Here is an 18,498-nt window from a genome sequence, read left to right as displayed (position 1 = left end):
GTTGCAGTCGCTGCAACCCGTGTCCGGTGACAGCGTCCAGTGTCCAGTCTCCCTCCCGGTGAGTGTCCACAAGATTTATTTTCCCATGCGATATACGGGGTGGCACCGCGAAAACTGGACCCGATCCCTCGACACGGTTCTCCGTTACCTGTCCAGGAACGCGAACGCGAACGCGAACATAAACGCGAACGTGAACGCGATCGCGAACGCGGGTAAAAGATACACCGAACGACGACCCCAGGAGGGTGGCCGCCGCTAGGGATCAGTCTCCTCTCGCCAACGACCGGTGAATAGAGCCTAGAATCGGGCCCGATTTATATGCCCCGCCGTCCCTCATGGTTCTGCCGTTTCCGGTGTATGTGTGCCTCTGTGTACCTGTGTGCCCCCCACGTGAGAGACAACACAGTGCTGCGGGAGTGACGAACTTGCGCCAGACCTACGAATTATGGGACTCATGGACCTCATTAGGTACGTAAACTCGGCTTTTGCTTCATTTCTGTGCGATGGCTGCTTCTCTTCGTTTGCTATTGTCTCTACGATTTCTGTAAAGGGAATCTTCCTCTCGACTGATTTGATATTGCGTTGAAGTAGCCAATACCGTGTAGTTGTTATCTTTTCGCGGCGAAGTGTCTTGAACGTGGGAAGCAGATACGGCAATGACAATTTTCTCACAGTTTTGTAATGTGTGAAATCATCGTAGGCTCGACTAAGTTATGTCAAGGTTAGCAATAACAATAACTTTCAAGTAATCTGATAATCCTATCGTAGTACTATCAACTGATTTTGCATCGTGCAATTGATAAAGACAACGTTGGTTTTGCCTAAATATTCGCATTCTATCATCGTATGTAATTCTACTTATAAACATATTTTCTAACGCGCGGCTTCCACACGCGTTCATTTTGCTATAGATCAATGAAGCACGTGTGAAGTTAAAGCAATTGTCAGAATCTAGTTAGTCAGATAATACGAAACAAGATTTCTGCTCCGAGTTCTAATAGATCCCGCTGTTCCAGTGTTAACCCCTTGTCGTACTTTAACGAGTCAGACTTGTGATGGAGATTTTTAGTAATAAGCAGTTAGGTGTGAATGTTTATCCGTTCCTTTATGTAGTAATCAAAGTTTATTCTCTTGTCAATAATATTTAAACATTCAAATAGATGTAAGCACACGATGAATATTAAATTCCTTTCTCTCCTAAGAAATTAATGCGATCGTAAGAATTCTGAGCATAGTAATTGCAAAGAAAACGGTACGGTAAGAGGTTAACCTTTTAGATACGGCAGGATTTTGCGCAAATAAAGTTTTTCGTAACTAAATTACGATTTTCTCTTAATATATATTTTTTCCGGATATCTATATATAGTACTAATAACATATATTCTTTTCTTAATATATTGTATATACACACTTTTACTTTAATTGTTTGCTTTAATAAATAATAAAACAATTGAGTAAAGCACGAGCAATTCGCGAAAGCCACTATAGTGGCGCGTAGTATCTAAAAGGTTAAAGAACATAAAGGAACATAAAGGAATATAAGGAACAAAAAGAACGTAAAGAACATAAAGAACATAACCGTATTAAAAATAATTGTATTGAATCGAAGTGCTCGAAGTATGCGCGATGTGCGGTTGAATTTTTGATACTCCGCGATATCGAAGCAGATAATGGCAAGAATTATCCACCCCCCCAAAAGCCTTGGCCGCGGTGGTCTACAAGGAAGACCCAGACCCTGATAAGTTCGCAGCCTTGAATGTGGTCTGATAGCGAACGCATACAAGCGAAAGTTCGAGCGAAAAAAAATACCTCTTCAGAGAAGCTTCACTTTGTTGCAAATAATATTGCTGGAACTATTGACACCTCTTTCTTCATTTTCGACGGTGACGCAATCTATCAAACAAGATCAACGCGCTCGTACGTTTACAATTTGCGTAGGTTGCGTGTTCGGTTTACTTTTCTCCGTTTCTTCGTCGAACACTAGAAATAACTAGTTTAGTAGCTTGGTCTTATACAAATATCAACGGAACGTATCATACGCAAGTATCGCATACAGAGTGATGATTCTGTGCTGAATATACGTTAAAAAATAGGACAAAATTTGGCATAACATTATTTTATTCCTAGTTTGGTTTTCGAGAAAATCGACTTTAAAGTTCGTTCATTGTGAAGAATTCAATTGTCGTCTATTGCCCGAGATAGTATTTACAAACATTAATTTCTTACGAAATGTTTGCATTATTGTTCGTGTTTATCGCAACTAAATTCACCGTAAAGATAAACAAACACTAAAGTCGATTTTCTCGAAAACAGAGCCCGGGATAAAAAAATATTACAGCAAAATTGTTGTCTTATTTTTCACATAGGATCAGCCCGTCTCTGTTAATAGTACAAATACTAGTTCACCCAGTACGTATCCAATGATAAACATCAAGCAAAAGAGAAATTACAATGTTTAATACTTGTAATTAAATTAAAGACAACGACAAATATTAGAATTTTTAGAATTATTTAGAAAATAGAAACTTTTAAAACCACAATAACGACGCGTTCGGACCTGGAAAAGGATCGTTCAGTAATGCTTATTGTTTATAAACTTGGAGTAATGTGCATGATAAATAAAAAGAGCCGTAGATGATGTAGCCAATAAAAAAATAGGGTCGCCGGAATGTTCGTTTCGAATCTTTCATATGAATTCAATGAAACGGACTTTCTGAACGGTCTAACTTTATTTATACGATTTATTAAAAATAGATAGTCTATCTTCGGCGACTGTCTTCAATGTATTCGGTTAGATAGAGAAGGACAATGGCGATAATTCAGCATAAACCGCAGAGACAAAGGCGCACGGGGGAGAAGCAGGCGGCCGCTTCCGCCATTAATTGCAAGTGCGTCACGATTCGTCGTTATTTTCTCGATCTCGATCTCGATCCGCGCCGGATCACTTTCCAGCGCCGTCTTTCTGGGAGGCTGCGGTACTTAACGAGCAGATCGCTTTCAGCCTGGACGCGGTCGCGATCGATTTACAAGCGCCGCGCTGCGGAACCGTACGGTCCTCTCGCTTCGCGATCGGCGCTCGTTCGAATTTCGCGCCTCGATCGTCTACCATCCCCGTAAGATCCATCGGATTGCCGACGGGAAACCGCGATTCGATGAAATTGCGCAAACTGTATCGCATTACCGCCGCCAGTTCACGATTCTCAGTTGCGTGAATCGTTTCGGGTGCATTCTTGCAGTGGACATGGTCTTACGTACGCAACAATTCTGCGATTTTCTATTATGCAATTGGAAATATTTATTCTATTTTAGAGGCGAACAATGAGTGAGTGTGCATTACATATAATTGCACTCGTTCCACTTGCGCCTGCAGGTTCTTTTATTGTCCTGGTAGAATTCAAGGGTTTTTTCCAAAATTGTATCCATTTCAGCGCAACTTGTTGCACTCGATTTTTTAATCTTTTCCTGTATTATCGTTTTCGTAGCTGCAATGATTGAAATTTCTTTATTTCCAATAATTTAGTAAGATAACATGTTCACATTTGTTTTAATTAGTACTTTACTTGCCGGCTGTTTTCTAATAATTCTATAAAATTGTTTAGAAACTACGATAATCTCATCAGTAAGCCGCCGAGTTACTTGGATGAATATAATGTAGTAAGTTCCTTTGATATTGTTACTTGCAAGATAAGTATCGAGCTTATTGAGACGCAGTTCAGACACTCGAAGGTTTATTGATAGGCTTCCGACGAAAAAAATATTAAAACATTTTGAAAGTAAAATAAATATTGATAACTAGACTGTGGATCGTCTTACAAAATAATAATTCTCTTATTAAGAATTTCAACCTGTTCAAAATAATGCGCCATTTTAGTTAGAAAAGCATGAAGTTTTCTTTGAAACACGAAGTATTCTTTAATAGAATAAATCCATTTATATTTAGCGCACGCATCCTGGTAGCAATTCGTATATCCGCCTGTTACATTACGATAAGAAGAGGGATCAATAGATCGGCCGCAGCATTTCTGAATTATAGGCGGCTTAGAATCACCGGAGAACATCGGCTAAGGAATGCGCGACAATAAACACACGAAAGAAAGGTTACAGCTCCATTATCCGCGAATCTATAAATAAGAAATAGCGATATTTAAGGGCGTGCCATCTATTTGTCCTGGACTGTAATTCTGTCAACGAGCCGAGCTAACACGATGCTCCACGGTGGAATCGTAAACGTGAATGGAACCATTTGCGCTCGAGTTTTCGTTTATGGCCGCGAGGATACTTAACCCGTTTATACAACGCTCCTATGAGAGATTATTATAGAAATTGATCTCACCGGTTGCCCCGATCGAAGGGAATGCGCGATGATCGCGAGAAATAGTCTACCACTCGTAAAGCCTCTCATATTTTCGACCAGCTTCTTCTGCCAGCGCGCGTTCACGCTTCTCGCTGAATTTCATTTTCAATTAATTGAAACGGAGATCTCGCCAAGGAATTTTGTGTAATTGACAGAAGTCGGTAGAATCGCGGGATGCCGTTAGTTAATTCGCCATTCGTTTCAGTGATCGATTAGATATCCGGCTTGTCATTTTGATCGCGCGTGTAAAATCGCCTCAGAGACGCGCATGAAATATTACGCGATTCGATGAATCCCTGCCTCGTTGTATCTCGTCGCGTTAAGTATTACCGCGAGGAGTATAATATGTTGCACAATCCCTGTTTAACGAAATCTGTGAGTCACTGCATCTGTTGGTCCCTGGGCTGCTAATTCAATTACGATCGGTCCACCAATCTTCTGTTGACGGAGCAATTCTCTGTTTTTCGGAACACGTGTAACACTTGCTCCTAAATGTCGAGCACTGTTCTTTAATATACACGTACAACTTCTTTAAAAATTTTACATTTTATCAGGCGAACACTAGTATGGGATCTATTATTTAGTTACCATTATAGAATAAATACTCATCGATTAGTTTTGACTAAACTGTTCGCATTCCAATATAATAAAGAACTCGAATCTGACCTGGGTAGATAATTATTTAAAATAGTATACTTCGAACCGTTCATGCCGACGCTGTTGTTTGAAAATGGCGATAAGCCAGCAACGAAGTTTTATTTGAAGAAATCTTTGCGGCAATTTGTCTTAACAAATTCCAGCAGAGTTGTCAGTATAAACGGACTCGCATCTGATAATTATTATAGATAACCAAATCATTTTGAAGAAGAATTTAAATATCGTCTCGACTATTTATATCAAGTAATTGCAAGACAAAATAACGCATTATCTAAAATAATATATCAATTGATATTATTTTAAAAGTGATCACTAGCTTGGAAATAATTATAAAACAAAATGTTATTCGTAATAATTAGAAGTAATATTTCCAATAACATCGTTTCAACCAGGTCCGTTTCAGACATCGGAGCTTCGAATAATCAGGGCGCTGCTGTCCTCCGCCTAAAATTCCCGGACTAGAGTCTCTAAACAGCTCGGAAAGAATGAGCTATCATGTCAGGGGAAAATAAAAGAATATTTCGCGTTCACCGCGAGTACGGCGCCGGGGCGAGAGGAGCGGCGTGTTCTCCATCAGGAGGGCGATGACAAAATAGAGGCGGCTAAAAATAATCGGTCGGAACGATATCTCGAATAAAAGATGAAATACGGGGATCATCGACGGGGATAATAGAGGGGCGGACGAGGAACGCCTCTGTTTTCGCAGTGGCTCGTATTTTATTTCGATATTTTTGAAATGCCGGCTCGCGTCACACGCGACGACCGTACACGGTGACCGGATGTCTTAATGACGTATCGACAAAAGCACGCGCCTTCATTTCTCTCCCTTTCATTTCTTACCGGGCTCCAAAGGATTTCTTTTTCGATACACTCGCGATTCCACCGCACTCCTCGAACGCTGCCCGCGTTCCTCGAGACTCGAATATTCGTCGGCAGTTTACGAGCCCGAATATTTTCCCAAAGGATGCACTCTGCCCGCCAAAGACAAAACAACTGCATCCGGACTCCTGCCGAAAAATATTTTTCATCCGATACCGCGCCCGATAGCCTAAAACTTTTCGCGATAGTGGCTTCGCTGTTTCAAAAGTCAAGGATACGTTTTTTTTCATTTTGATTAAGTTAAAATCATCCTTGCGTTGCGTGCGATTCATTTTCAAGCATTAGTGTCGTTTACTGGTATTTTCTACTGAACAGCTAATTCTGATATAATTAGGCTGTATAACAGATAATGTTTTCTTCCAATTACTAGAAAACAGTCACTTTTTCAGAAAATGATGAAATAACATTATTTAATCGTTCGTATTTTGCGATTTTTGTATAATATCGAGTAAATACTATGCATTTTTAATGCTCGATGGTTTCAGCGTAGAGATCGCAGTACTTGAGTATACAAAGTAACAATCTATCCTTCATTAATTAGTACGCTACTAATATCATGCGACCAAATGACAAAAACGAGTATGTTAAATTTGATGAAAAATCAACAATTTAACAGTTCACAAAGAGTGAAACGTTTTATCACATAGTTATTTAACCCGTCGCAGTCGAACGTTGACTCTGAGACATTAGAAATTGTCGTATCACAAAATAATTTGAACATTATCAAATTTGTCCTTATTAACCCTTTGCACTCGAATGGCGACTCTACGGCGTCATTAACATTTTTCTAACACGTTCAAACACTATTTTTATAGATATCGCTAAAGCTTGGATTTGAAAAATTGTTGAAAGAGTAATTATTATACGAGTTCCGAGACTCAATTTCATATAGATAGAATGAATTTTCTTATATAAAATGGATATACTAGAAGCCAGAGAAATTATTTTAGATTTGCTGTTCAAATGGCTTCGAGTGCAAAGGGTTAAAGAGACTGTTAGAAATGTAATTGTTGCACGAGTCACAAGATTTAATTTCGTATGCATAAAATATACTAGTTTAGATAAAATAGGAATACTGTATAAGTTAAGAAAATGTAGGCTTAGTGTTAAAATCGCCTCAACTGCAAATGATTAATCGTTCACCAGGCTTTGACAATTGAAGCTTCTCATTGCGCATAGATGAACAACGCGCCGAATAGTTTTAGCAATCTGTTCCCGTAGCGACGAAAATACTCGATTCCCCAGCAACGGCCCCCTACACTGCCCCTACACTGTAAAGTATCCATTGCCTATCCCGTGGCTCGCGGCAAGTTCCGCCGAGATATCTTCTCGGCCGAAATCGAATTACCCGGCCGGAAAAGTTGAGTTATCGCGGCCACACTTTCCCCGGACTTTACGAGCAGTTTATGAAGTCGGGCTCGCTCCTCGAGGCACGAAAATACCACGACAATAACGCGACCGATCGAACCCGTTCGTCATCGTGCTCGTTTTATTAGCGTTCCGGACGCAGTTTATATCAGTGGCAGCACCCGCTTCAAAGCGTTTTTATTAAGCGCTTGCAGCGGCGACAAAATACTCGGGCGGATTGCATAGACACCTGCCCTCCGCCACCCCCGCGCCACCTCCGCGGCAACGTCGCGCCGCGAAAACGCGAGAATTATGAGTGACAAGCCGACCGGGGCGAATAAAAAGGATGAGCATCTTTTGTCGGGGTTTATGCGAGGCTCTCTCGTCGCTTCGCTCTGCGCCCGGGATAATTTCTTTGCGCGCGGCTACGCGCCGATCCGCTCCGAATTTAACTGTTCTCCGGCCGCGTTCCTTTCTGCCGAAATATGGCAAACCAAAAATAACAATTGACCCGAGAAGTTTTGGGAAAACGATCGGTGACGGAGCTAGCGACGACTCGTTTATTTCTTTGCCCTCGGATTTCCGATACATTACGATCCAGAGGCTTTAGAACGGGACACTATACGAAGTACCATTTGCTAACTGCTAATTTCGATTGTTATCTATTCCATATGGAATAATGCTGACTGGAATTAATTTGTATAGTCTGAGTTCGCAAACATTTTATTCCTTATTTATTGAATATTTAAGAAACAGTTATCCATTAGTCATGAAATCATAAAAGAAAAGAAAATATACACAGGCATTAAACTGAATAAAAATAATCAAAATTAATTATTAGTTAAAATTAATACGAATAATATTTTATTTGGGTAAGAACTCATTCGAATAAGAATTCGCGTGGAAAATAATCGCTTTGATTATAAAATATTACCACATTTCTTTTTCCAAACGTTGACGCGGAAGTTCATTACTTTTGGCTGGGTGGTCATTGATGCATAATCGAATAATCATTCTACGGGTGCAAAGGAATTCATCGGCAATTTTATAATTCTAGAAGTACTTGAAATTGAGATGATTCCGTGTGCACTCTGTAAAGTATAACGTACATTGACGTTACGTACAAGTTTCAGCTGATTAAGGAATTTAAGAACAAAGTCAAATTTTTCTTAAGTAGTCCGTCGTGATCGACATAGAACATCTTTATTTCGCCAGAAGATTCGCGGCTGTGGTTCCTGCCCAAGGGAACGTGGTTTTGTCGGCGCAAAAACGGTGCGCAAATCGAAGTCTTGGCGACGAATCTTCGCATGATCGATTGTTTGCCCAGAGGAGGCGATAAGATTAAAGGAATAACCTTTCCCATCGACGAAAATTTCGCGTGTGCGTGTCGGTACGTACGTGTCCGCTCGAATCCGCTTTATCGCCCCGGTTCGTTCCGCCTTCGTAGCCGATACGCGCGATACCGCGTTTTATTGACAAACGGCGAACACGTACACCGTGTATATACATGCATATATATGCATTATACATGCATATATTTATACACGTATATGTATATATTATTATGTGTATATTGTATATACATTGTATAAGCATGATATGTATATATGTATATATCGACGCGAAAGTACATCGCGTCGAGCGACGCGGCTGTTTGCGCGGTGCAGCATTGGTAGCGGCGTGTCAATATCTTTACGAATACAACATCCGCGCTTCAATGAGAAACGATAGCTCCGAGCAAACCGCGCCAATTCGCATTACATCATCGCTTTCGACGGGATTTCCGGTAGGTGGGGCACGGAGCATTCAAATTGCAACGACAAATATCGATCCGCGGTTTCTGTTTTCCGTCTTCTCTCCCGCTACCTTTTTCCCCCTCCCCTTCGTCCCGGGCGGAAATTTTGCACGGTGTAGGTGGCCGTGGATAAACATCGATACGCTAATGGAGTCGCGAGAGACGCGCCAGCCATCGGATTTCGGGGGCTAGAATTAACGATTACGTCTTACGAGGTTTCGCAAGCTAGACGCACGCGACCCTGAGGGAACGGTGCGCCAGAATAGAGATTGTTCAGGAGGGTTGGTTCTAGAGCCTGAACTGATTTACCCTTCTGTTTCCTTCCGGTATGCGGTACCTTTGTGCATAGTTATTGCGTTTCTTGAAGCAACAATTAGTACAGGATGCCCCATTATCGATGACACAGCCGAAAAGGGGATGAAATAAATTGAAAGTAAGAAATAAGATTTTCAGTTTTCAATTTTTTTATTCAAGTCTTCGTTATCGAGAAAACCGACTTTGAATGTTTAGCGAGTACAAGTAACTATGATGGATACAATATAAGTTGCAATAATTATATTGCCTGTGAAAAAGAGATAAATATCTAAAGATATTAGTCAGTGCATAAAATTAAGTTTTTTGATAATTCGCAGATATGATAGTACTGATATAATTAGTATCAACATGATGTACTTTATTACTCATTTCTGTCTATAGATTTGGAACCAATTTAAACGAAAATAAGACAAGTAATTTAGTTACCGACTTACTTTATCAATACAAAAGGGTATATTCAAAGTCGATTTTCACGACAAGCCTGAATTGTAAACATTACTTTATTTTCGATTTATTCTCCGAGGAATACCTTATTAATCATTAACGAACAAGTGCAATTTTAGTTAATTTCCTCTTTCCTCCAGTTATCTTGGAAACATTTTTATTCTGCACACTATTCTCCAAGAATGTATGATCCCAGTTTATTAAATACTTTCCAAGATATTCGCACATCGCGAAACCATCATATATCAATGTCCACAAACAAATTAACAATAAATTCACCATTTAAAAAACAATTTACAGAGTTACACAATTCACTCTGGTGCGTGCAGCAGCACGATGCACGCCTCCTTTATTAGGAAGCAGAAACAACAAAATAAATTACTTTTAGCTAGTATCAAACCAAAAAGACGAGATAAATCGATTTGTAGGTGCAAACGCGTTATCAGTATTTTTATTTACGTATCTACAAAATATAAATTCATAGACAGAAATATCTGGGCTATTGAAATATACAATACATTTTATTAAGTGAAATAGACATTGTTTTATATTTATTAATTTTTTACGAAAATGGTCAATCACTGTATGTAAGATATACGTATCGATTTATCCTTATTTTTAAAATCTAACTTCGACTAAAGTATTTCGTTTTTGATTCTTCATGAAGAAGCATCGAAGAAGCAACGAGTGCTTATCTAGGTGCACAGAGATCAACCGTTCAGCCGATGCTGAGATCCTCTGCCCGTGCCGGTGTCTTCTCGTTTTCTTTTCCGCGAAGGACCGGTTTCTGATATCCGCTGCGAGCCCCGAAATTTGCTAATGACGCAATTATATCGTTCCGCGGGATCATTGAACCGTCCTAATTCGCCGGCGAAACCCGTTAAAAAATTTTGTCTCCGCTATGAATTCTACCGAGCCGGTCGTCCCATTATACGAGATCCGAGGACAAAAAAAAAAGAGAAGAAAAATATATGCACGCGTGTCCATACACGCGTACACACACGCGCATGGGCCATATAAAACCGTGTAGATACGCGCGTGTACATGTTACACGTGTGTCCCCACGGCGTTCTTTCTTCTACCCGGGTTCCGCAGATCGTCCAGAGAATAACATTCGCACTTTACGATTATGGCTGCCTACTTTTTTTGTCAAGCTGGCCGGGGCTGGCTGTTGGTGTCAACGACAGATTCACGATCGGCTTCTCCCTGCTCGCGGACCGAGCCGACGAGACTACCGGAGAACGCGCGATCGGCCAACCGATGGTTACACATAAATCGAGATCCTTGAATTAAATAGGCATGGTTTTAGCGTCGCTGTCGCCGTTAGGAAACCGATCGGCCGCCTTTAATCCTCCCTGGAATCGTCCTCGATCGGTAATCCGCGCATCCCGGCCGGGACACCGGCCTGTCTCCACCTACTCGGAAAACTATACGATTAGAGTAGACGTGTTAGGCGACGTCCAGCTGCTATAACGCCGCGGCTAGCTCCGGAGACGTTTATTGCGTCCACGGTGCAAGCCGTGCACAATGATGGAAAAACTTTAATGGACCTTAATAAACTTGTTCCAACCTGGTCCCGTCGACACCCCTAACAGGCCGAATAAATTTCTGTTTCATTCCCCCGGAGAAAAGCGACATTTGCATAAAGTCCTGGGAGACGCTTGAACTCTGATCTGATGCTTTTGTTTTGTAAATTTCTATTACCGATAAAAGGCTGTGTACTTTGAAAGCCACTGTAGAATGTTACTTGAGGTGAATAGTAACGTTTGATAGTATTTGAGTTTATTTTTAATCGATTTTATCGAAGAGAGAGTATATTTTGTAATTTGTAGATCGCAGGACTCGAGGTTATAAAATGTTCAACAATACAATTCGACAATTTATACAATATGGATTTTTTAGCGATAATACTTCGCCTATGATTTAGGTTAAAATTCTTGTGGAACGTATTCATAAATTGCGCATACTTTAGAATAAATACAGAACAACTTGTCAAAATAAAGTGTGATCGATAAAACGCATACAAAATTGATCTTAAAAATAGATCGACGCAGCTACGTAATTAATTGAACTTTTGTTAACAGAAATTCAGGATAGCAAAGACAATTACCTTATTTTTAATTTTTAGTTTTAAGGAAGAAATATATTTATTCTTTAACTCTAGTTTCTTACAATTGATTTCAGCGTAAATAAAAAATTTGTATTCAAATTAAATGATTATCAAAAACATTTTCCATTACCTTTACTATATTACGACTGTTAATGAAATATTCGATAAGTAATACAGATTTAATTAGAGACAAGTAATATACACTTTTCTTTACCGCGTACAAAACTACGATTCGCATCGTTTGGCCATTGAATTTTCTCCACGAATTTAATAACTCGAAAGCGATGCATAAATGTTTCTTATTTCACGTTTCCCCAAACTAAACCTATGCTTTTTTACAAACCTGCGGTTACAATTTTCCTACAAATCCTCTGACAGTTGAGATCCAGTCAATTAACTTGACGTACAGAAATGCTCGAAGCTAGAAGATAGTTACGCGAGGAATGTCGCGTCGATGGAAGCATCTAAGATAAGTGAGAAAATTTGGGATTTCCCGCGAGGCCAACAAGCCGGGTGAATCCAGTGTTGGAAATTCCATCGTTCAGAGCTGTTCGAAAGAAATCAAGGAGTAAGGGGATTCGTGGGTCGGGCCTGTTCTCGGAAATTAAGGAAACAAATATTATGGAAGCGAGGACAGATAAAAGGGAGAGTAATACGGCGCACTTCAGAAGATAAAGTCGGTAATGCTTTTGGCTTTCGCGCAAACATCATTTTAATCCCCGTTTTGCCGAAAGAGGCGGTAGGCAGGAAGGAAGGAAAAGAGAGAGAGAGAGAGAGAGAGAGAGATAACAGGAGAGAGACCGTGAACAGGGACAACGAGGGCGAGTCGGAGAAAGAGACGCGAAATGAGGGGACTGACGGCGAGCGGGACAGAGGGTCGCGCGGGGTTGGACGGGGGTGGTTTGAGTTGAACCGAAGCGAGTAATCAGGGAGACATTATTTTCCCTTTGAGACCTGCCGTATTTTAATACGAAGGAAAACGTATAATCCGCTTGTACGGTTTCGAGCCACCGAGTTCGCCCTTCCTCACCCCCGTTGTCCCTCTTCAGCGATCGTTCGCGATTGCCGTGCTCGACAAAGCAATCCACGGGACCTGATCTTCGTCCCGTCGCGAATTTCTTCGAGCAATATCCTCGAAACAAAGGGGGCGTCCTCCTCTTACCACGGAAACGCTCGCGACAACCCGACAGATTTACTGTTCGATATTTATTCGTTGATTCTGTACACATTATGAATTTATTATGAAAACGGCTTGTTCAGTAAACGCTAAAATAAATTAACGATATTTTCGTACGATTTTTAATTTGTTCAAATTAGACTGCGGATTTTTGTGCAAAATAAAAATAGTCTGCGTCAGTTGTGAGAAATACAAGTTAACGGGTGGTGTTTTTGAAATGACATTTATTTTTTAATTCTGTTGCTAATATAAATTTATTTGCTTAACCAGTTTTACCTTCGACAATTTTAATAAGTTAAAAATGAAACATTCACGTTCCTAAATTCTCTCGATCTCTTTAGTATTTTAAATCGTACACGATTTTTGGGTAAATGCATCGATCATAGATTAATGTTATTCATAACATAAAATTACTAATTGATAATAGTTAAAACGATTAATGGAGAAAATACTTTGTCGTTTTATTTATGTCTTTTACAATCTACGAATATCATTTTCGTTTTGCATAAAAATAAATGTGCTCTTACAAATGTGCTCTCGTATTCTTACATAAAGAACACTATGTTTTCAGAGCCACAGTCCGGAAAGAGTTAATGAATATATTTTTACGTAACTTCTGGATCGTAGAATTCAGATAGAACGTAATTATCTATTTCGTAAGATGTTAGAGAACATTTCTCAACAAATTTCTATCGCGATGACAATTTCGCTCGTTCCAAAAGATCAATAAAAGAGCTAGTTTTACGCGTTAAAATGGAGTAGCCTTGATCTCAGGTAAAGCATTTTTACAGCGTCCGTGTGTCTACAATGGTGACGTGCAAGCAAGTAACCTGAATGAAGCAATTCGCACGGTCGAGAGAAAAGTTTGACGAAGGTGGCAGGTGTGTTCGCGGCAAAAAATCAAGCGGAATGGAAAAAAAAGGAAACGATTTCCGTGTCGGTCTACCGGTGCTAATTTTGCAGAAAACCTGGCGCGCGAAGTATCGTGCCTCTGATCAATTTTTTTTCCCATCGGGACGGGATTGTTTTTTGTATCCGATTGTGTCAGGAATACAACCGGCTGTGTATACATTTTACCGTAACGACTGCCGGCCATTCAATGTTTAACAGGTTGCAGCAACGTCGCAAAAATATCGGGGAATAATGACTCGGTTATTGGCCTGCCGGGCCAATTATGATAAACCGGTCCATCGGTGAATGCGAAATGCCACTTTCTAAAGTCGGGGCTGGACCGATGAAAAGAAGAAACTCTTGTTTCGCCCCGGCCCGCCGCATTTTTGTTGCAATCGGCCGCAGAGCGCGCTGCACTGTCTCTCTACCGGTCGCGTCGGTAGCTCGTTACGTTGATCTCGACCTTTTACAACTTCATTACGGCTCCCGATACAGACGAGGCCGGGAATGACGATTCACTGCTGAACTTTCCCCGTCGGACGTCTCCGTGTAATAAACCTTCGCGCTCGAAATTCCTCCGGCCGGCTTAATCAAATTAAAGGAAATTAATCGATCGATGCCCAGGTTCGACTCGTTTCTCGCATGAGATCGATCGAGAGAACGAGTCGCCGCCGCAGCCGCCGGTCGGCCACTGACACGTTCACTGTTCCTTGCATCACATGTCGGTCTCACTGCTGCAAAACTACTGAAATAGCGTTCGCTAGACCATGAAACAAATTACCCTAGCAGGAAATATCGCGTAAAAATCGTGATATGGTTGCCGAACTAATAGTTTAAGCTTTCGCTCAAAATCAATGATGGCATTGTTCATAAGACGAATCACGAAGTAGTAAATGCTCGCGATTGTCTACCAATATTTTTCGTTTGAATTCAAAATGGTCCTGATATATTTCTTTTATATCTGCAGAAATAACAAAGACATTTTTCCGTGCAGAATAAAATGATAATGCTGTGTTCGTTTTATTTTGTTTCGACCACTGAATATACCAAACACGTTAAAACTTTACGAATGTATTCTAGATTTGGCTAAAATTGCAATTCAAACAGCAAGTTCTTACGCCTGACGCGGTGCTCATCGTGTCACAAAAAATTTTGTCAAAAAACTATTGTCATTTCTTCGTGACAAGTATATTTGTTGGAAGCGGCTAACAGATTAATACGATACATAAAATAATGTAAGCTAGCGCGCGTCGAAAACAATCAACTATAGACCGTGCAAGAGATCGTCGAAATATCGGTAACATTCAAGTAGCTTTTTAATAAAAGCCATGCGTTTCCTGGCCGAGTCTGATCGAATTCGTGTTAGAGTACGGTGTTAGGAAAGAAAAGAGAGAGGGTGGCGGATCGTCCATAATATATGGCGGCCGCTGGCGAACATAAAATTCTCCAATTGCAAAATTGATGCGGCTTATGTTACTTCCTCTTCCTTTATCCCCCGTCGCGTCGGTGTCTCTGTATCTCTCGATCGACGGGTCTCGTCGCCGCTCTCTCTATCGCTCCGAAGCATCCTCTCTCGTTTCCACGGGTCTGCCGTTTCTACACTACCGGATCCGGATCGTGGCGGTTGTCGGCGACGGGTCTCGCGGGTCCCCTGCTCGTTTTACTGTAAAGCAACTCCTCATATTGTACAGGGACGCGTAATTCATTTTTTACCGGACTCGGCTCAATTATTTATAAATTGCTGCTCCCCCGGGTAGGACGGGGGCAACCTGTCATCCCCCTCCGCGCCCCCCGCCCTCGCCGGCACGGCCGTGCATCCCACGGATACAGTGCTCCTCTCGCACAGTTCTCTGATGGCACTGCTTCTCCGGCGTGGAATAAAAAGGAGCGTAGCCCGGGAACCAGAGAAAAAGAGGGACAGGGGCGGCGAACGGGCTTCAAACCGGAGGGGAGAGAGGTGCTGGGCGAAAGATAGAAAGAGAGAGACAGAGAAAAGGGAGGGAAGAGTACTTCACGGGAGAACGAAACGTGCACTCCCGAGTACGAACCACTTTGGACGATCGAACCAGAGGTACAATTTACCGGTTTGCCTCGCTCTGTTTATTTTGTTACCGTGCTAATGGAATGGTTACAATTCCGAACGGAGCAGCTCCCTTTTCCAGGACGATAAGGCGAATTATAAAGATTGCGCGGGAATAAAATTTGACGGCCGACTAATGGCGATACTTCTGCGGCTCCACCCGCGGAACACGTCAATTAGGCGAATAGGCCGAATAATTCCGATCGAAGGGTTAATATCCCCCCCCCCCCCCTGTGCATTGTTCTCTTTCATCGGCGAATTCGAAGAAGAAAACACCTGCTTACAGTGACTCCCAAATATATTTTCTATTCTCGTTCTTTTAGTCATCGTTGTTCAACCCTTATGCGGCCAACAAGTATAGAATACAGTAATAAAAATTATTTTCTTTCTTTACTTTCCTTTTCATACGGTTTATATTGCACATGAATTGTTCACTCTGACGGATAAATAATATTTATAGGAACAATGACATGTACCTGAAGAAAATAGTTGACTGAGTTAGAGTAACATTTTCCTAGTCGTGAAGCACAAAGAGTATTATTGTTTAGTAACATGTTTACTCACGAAATTTATTATTATTACGAAAATATACAATTGAGTTGATTGAATATAATTTTATAATTTACTTCACTTGTCTTTTTAACATTTTGTCATGATTACATTACACTGTATGATTATATTACAGTACACAGTATAACATAGAGAATATTACATACATATATTACATGCTGTATTACATATAGTGTACATTGTATCATTTTTATATGTAGTAAATTATGAGCGAAAACTATGAGAATAATCATGAGACATATAATAAATTATTAACAACAACTAAGGGAAATTATAATACGTGTAGTGAGTTACAAACAACAACTCTAGAAGAAATCACAAGACACGTAGTAAATAATGAACGACAACTATGAGAGAAATTATAAAACAAAGTATTAAGATCCTCTGCACTTTTTCTCTGCAAACCATAAATTGCCGCCACAATGCTCCAAGAAAATGTGTTGTAGAATTGTTGCAAGCGTTTTATAGAACAGAAATGAGGAATAAGTTGGCGGCGGACTTTTGCGAGCGCCCAGTTTCGAGATCAGATTTATGGTCTATGCATTTGATAATACCATTCGACGTTCCAGCGCAGCGTAGTGGAGGATGAAAGGCGCCTACCTCGTTCGATTAGGCTGCCTGTAAATTTTGTTTAAGGCGTGAGACCGTGCGAATAAAATCCGTAAAGTTTGTACGACGGCGTTCCGCCGCAATTATCGGGCCCCTGTTTAGGGAAACGCTGATTACATTTTAGCATCGAGTCCAATCTAGAATTATTTACTGCCAATTTGTCGCGCGGACTTTTGCCTTGCGAAACCGTATTTATCTGCATTCTCGATCGGATGAAATGCGGTATTGTGCAAAACTCTTGCACCATGTGTACTATTCATAGAAAATTCAGGATCGACGTATTCGTTCGCGATTTAACTGTAACATGTAGATAACATGTGAATAATTTCTGATACGATTGATTACAAACCGAACAAAGTTTCATTGCCCTAACTATAGCGATTCTTTAGCCTTTAACGATCCAATACCACCATATACGCAATGGAAATTGATAAAACCATAAAATCCGACAGGAAACTTTAGAAGATTCGTGGTCATTTTTGTGAAAATATTTCCATTAATTTTTATTAAAAAATAAATATTTCTCTTTCTATATCTGATATAAGAATCTGTAGAACATAATTTTACCTTACATTAAAAATAGCAATTGGAGGTATGCAAATTTGAAATGATTCTGACATGCTACGAGTTAACAATAAACCTACCATGCCTCTGTGACAACCGAAGTTCCATGAATTATAAAGGTTTTGTCATAGATATGATGATTGAAAATCAAGCTCCGAAATTGACCGAAAATCGATATAATTGAATAAATCAAACTAAAGCTGGAAAGCTAAAATTAATTATAGTAAAAGGTATTCTAGTTTATTATATTATAATTATAATGTCTTTGCATTCTACATATCCTAATAAAATTCAATTTTTTCGAAAACGTTGCAACAAATATAATTTTTATAAATCAATCGACGATTACTAGCGCATATGCTACCAACGCGGCACCAAACGTGTTAAAGTTCTCGATCTACGCGATTAAGATAATAGTTGCAGGCACACGATTTTTCGCAAAATCGCGAAAGAAAGTGCGCTAAGCTAATCTCAGTGTACAGCGAAGTCGCTACTCGATAATTGTTTCTATCGCCGTAACGAACTGACCGCGAGATAAGAATCGCTCGAGACCGTAAAAAGTCGCGCGACTTAATTATATCGAGCCACAGCCCTACGCCGGCCAAGGGAACCGCCACAATCTCGCGTGCTGCGCAACGAGCTCGCGGCCCGAAGTGACTGAAAATTACATAAATTGAGAGCGCATTAGAAGTCTCATTAAGATGCG

General features: G+C 40.5%; 1 protein-coding gene across 1 annotated transcript in view; it reads left to right on the top strand.

The window, feature by feature from the left end:
* The first annotated feature begins 379 nt into the window (after positions 1-379).
* Positions 380-18,498, top strand: part of Sox102f (transcription factor Sox102F) — a 205,571-nt gene continuing 187,452 nt past the window's right edge. Inside the window, exon 1 of the mRNA XM_078191335.1 lies at positions 380-468. Coding sequence (XP_078047461.1) covers positions 446-468 — 23 coding nt within the window. The 5' untranslated portion in view covers positions 380-445. The remainder of the gene's footprint in view (positions 469-18,498) is intronic.

Source organism: Augochlora pura, chromosome 2, assembly GCF_028453695.1.
Source record: "Augochlora pura isolate Apur16 chromosome 2, APUR_v2.2.1, whole genome shotgun sequence".
NCBI lineage: Eukaryota > Metazoa > Arthropoda > Insecta > Hymenoptera > Halictidae > Augochlora > Augochlora pura.
This window is presented reverse-complemented; position numbering and strand designations above follow the sequence as displayed.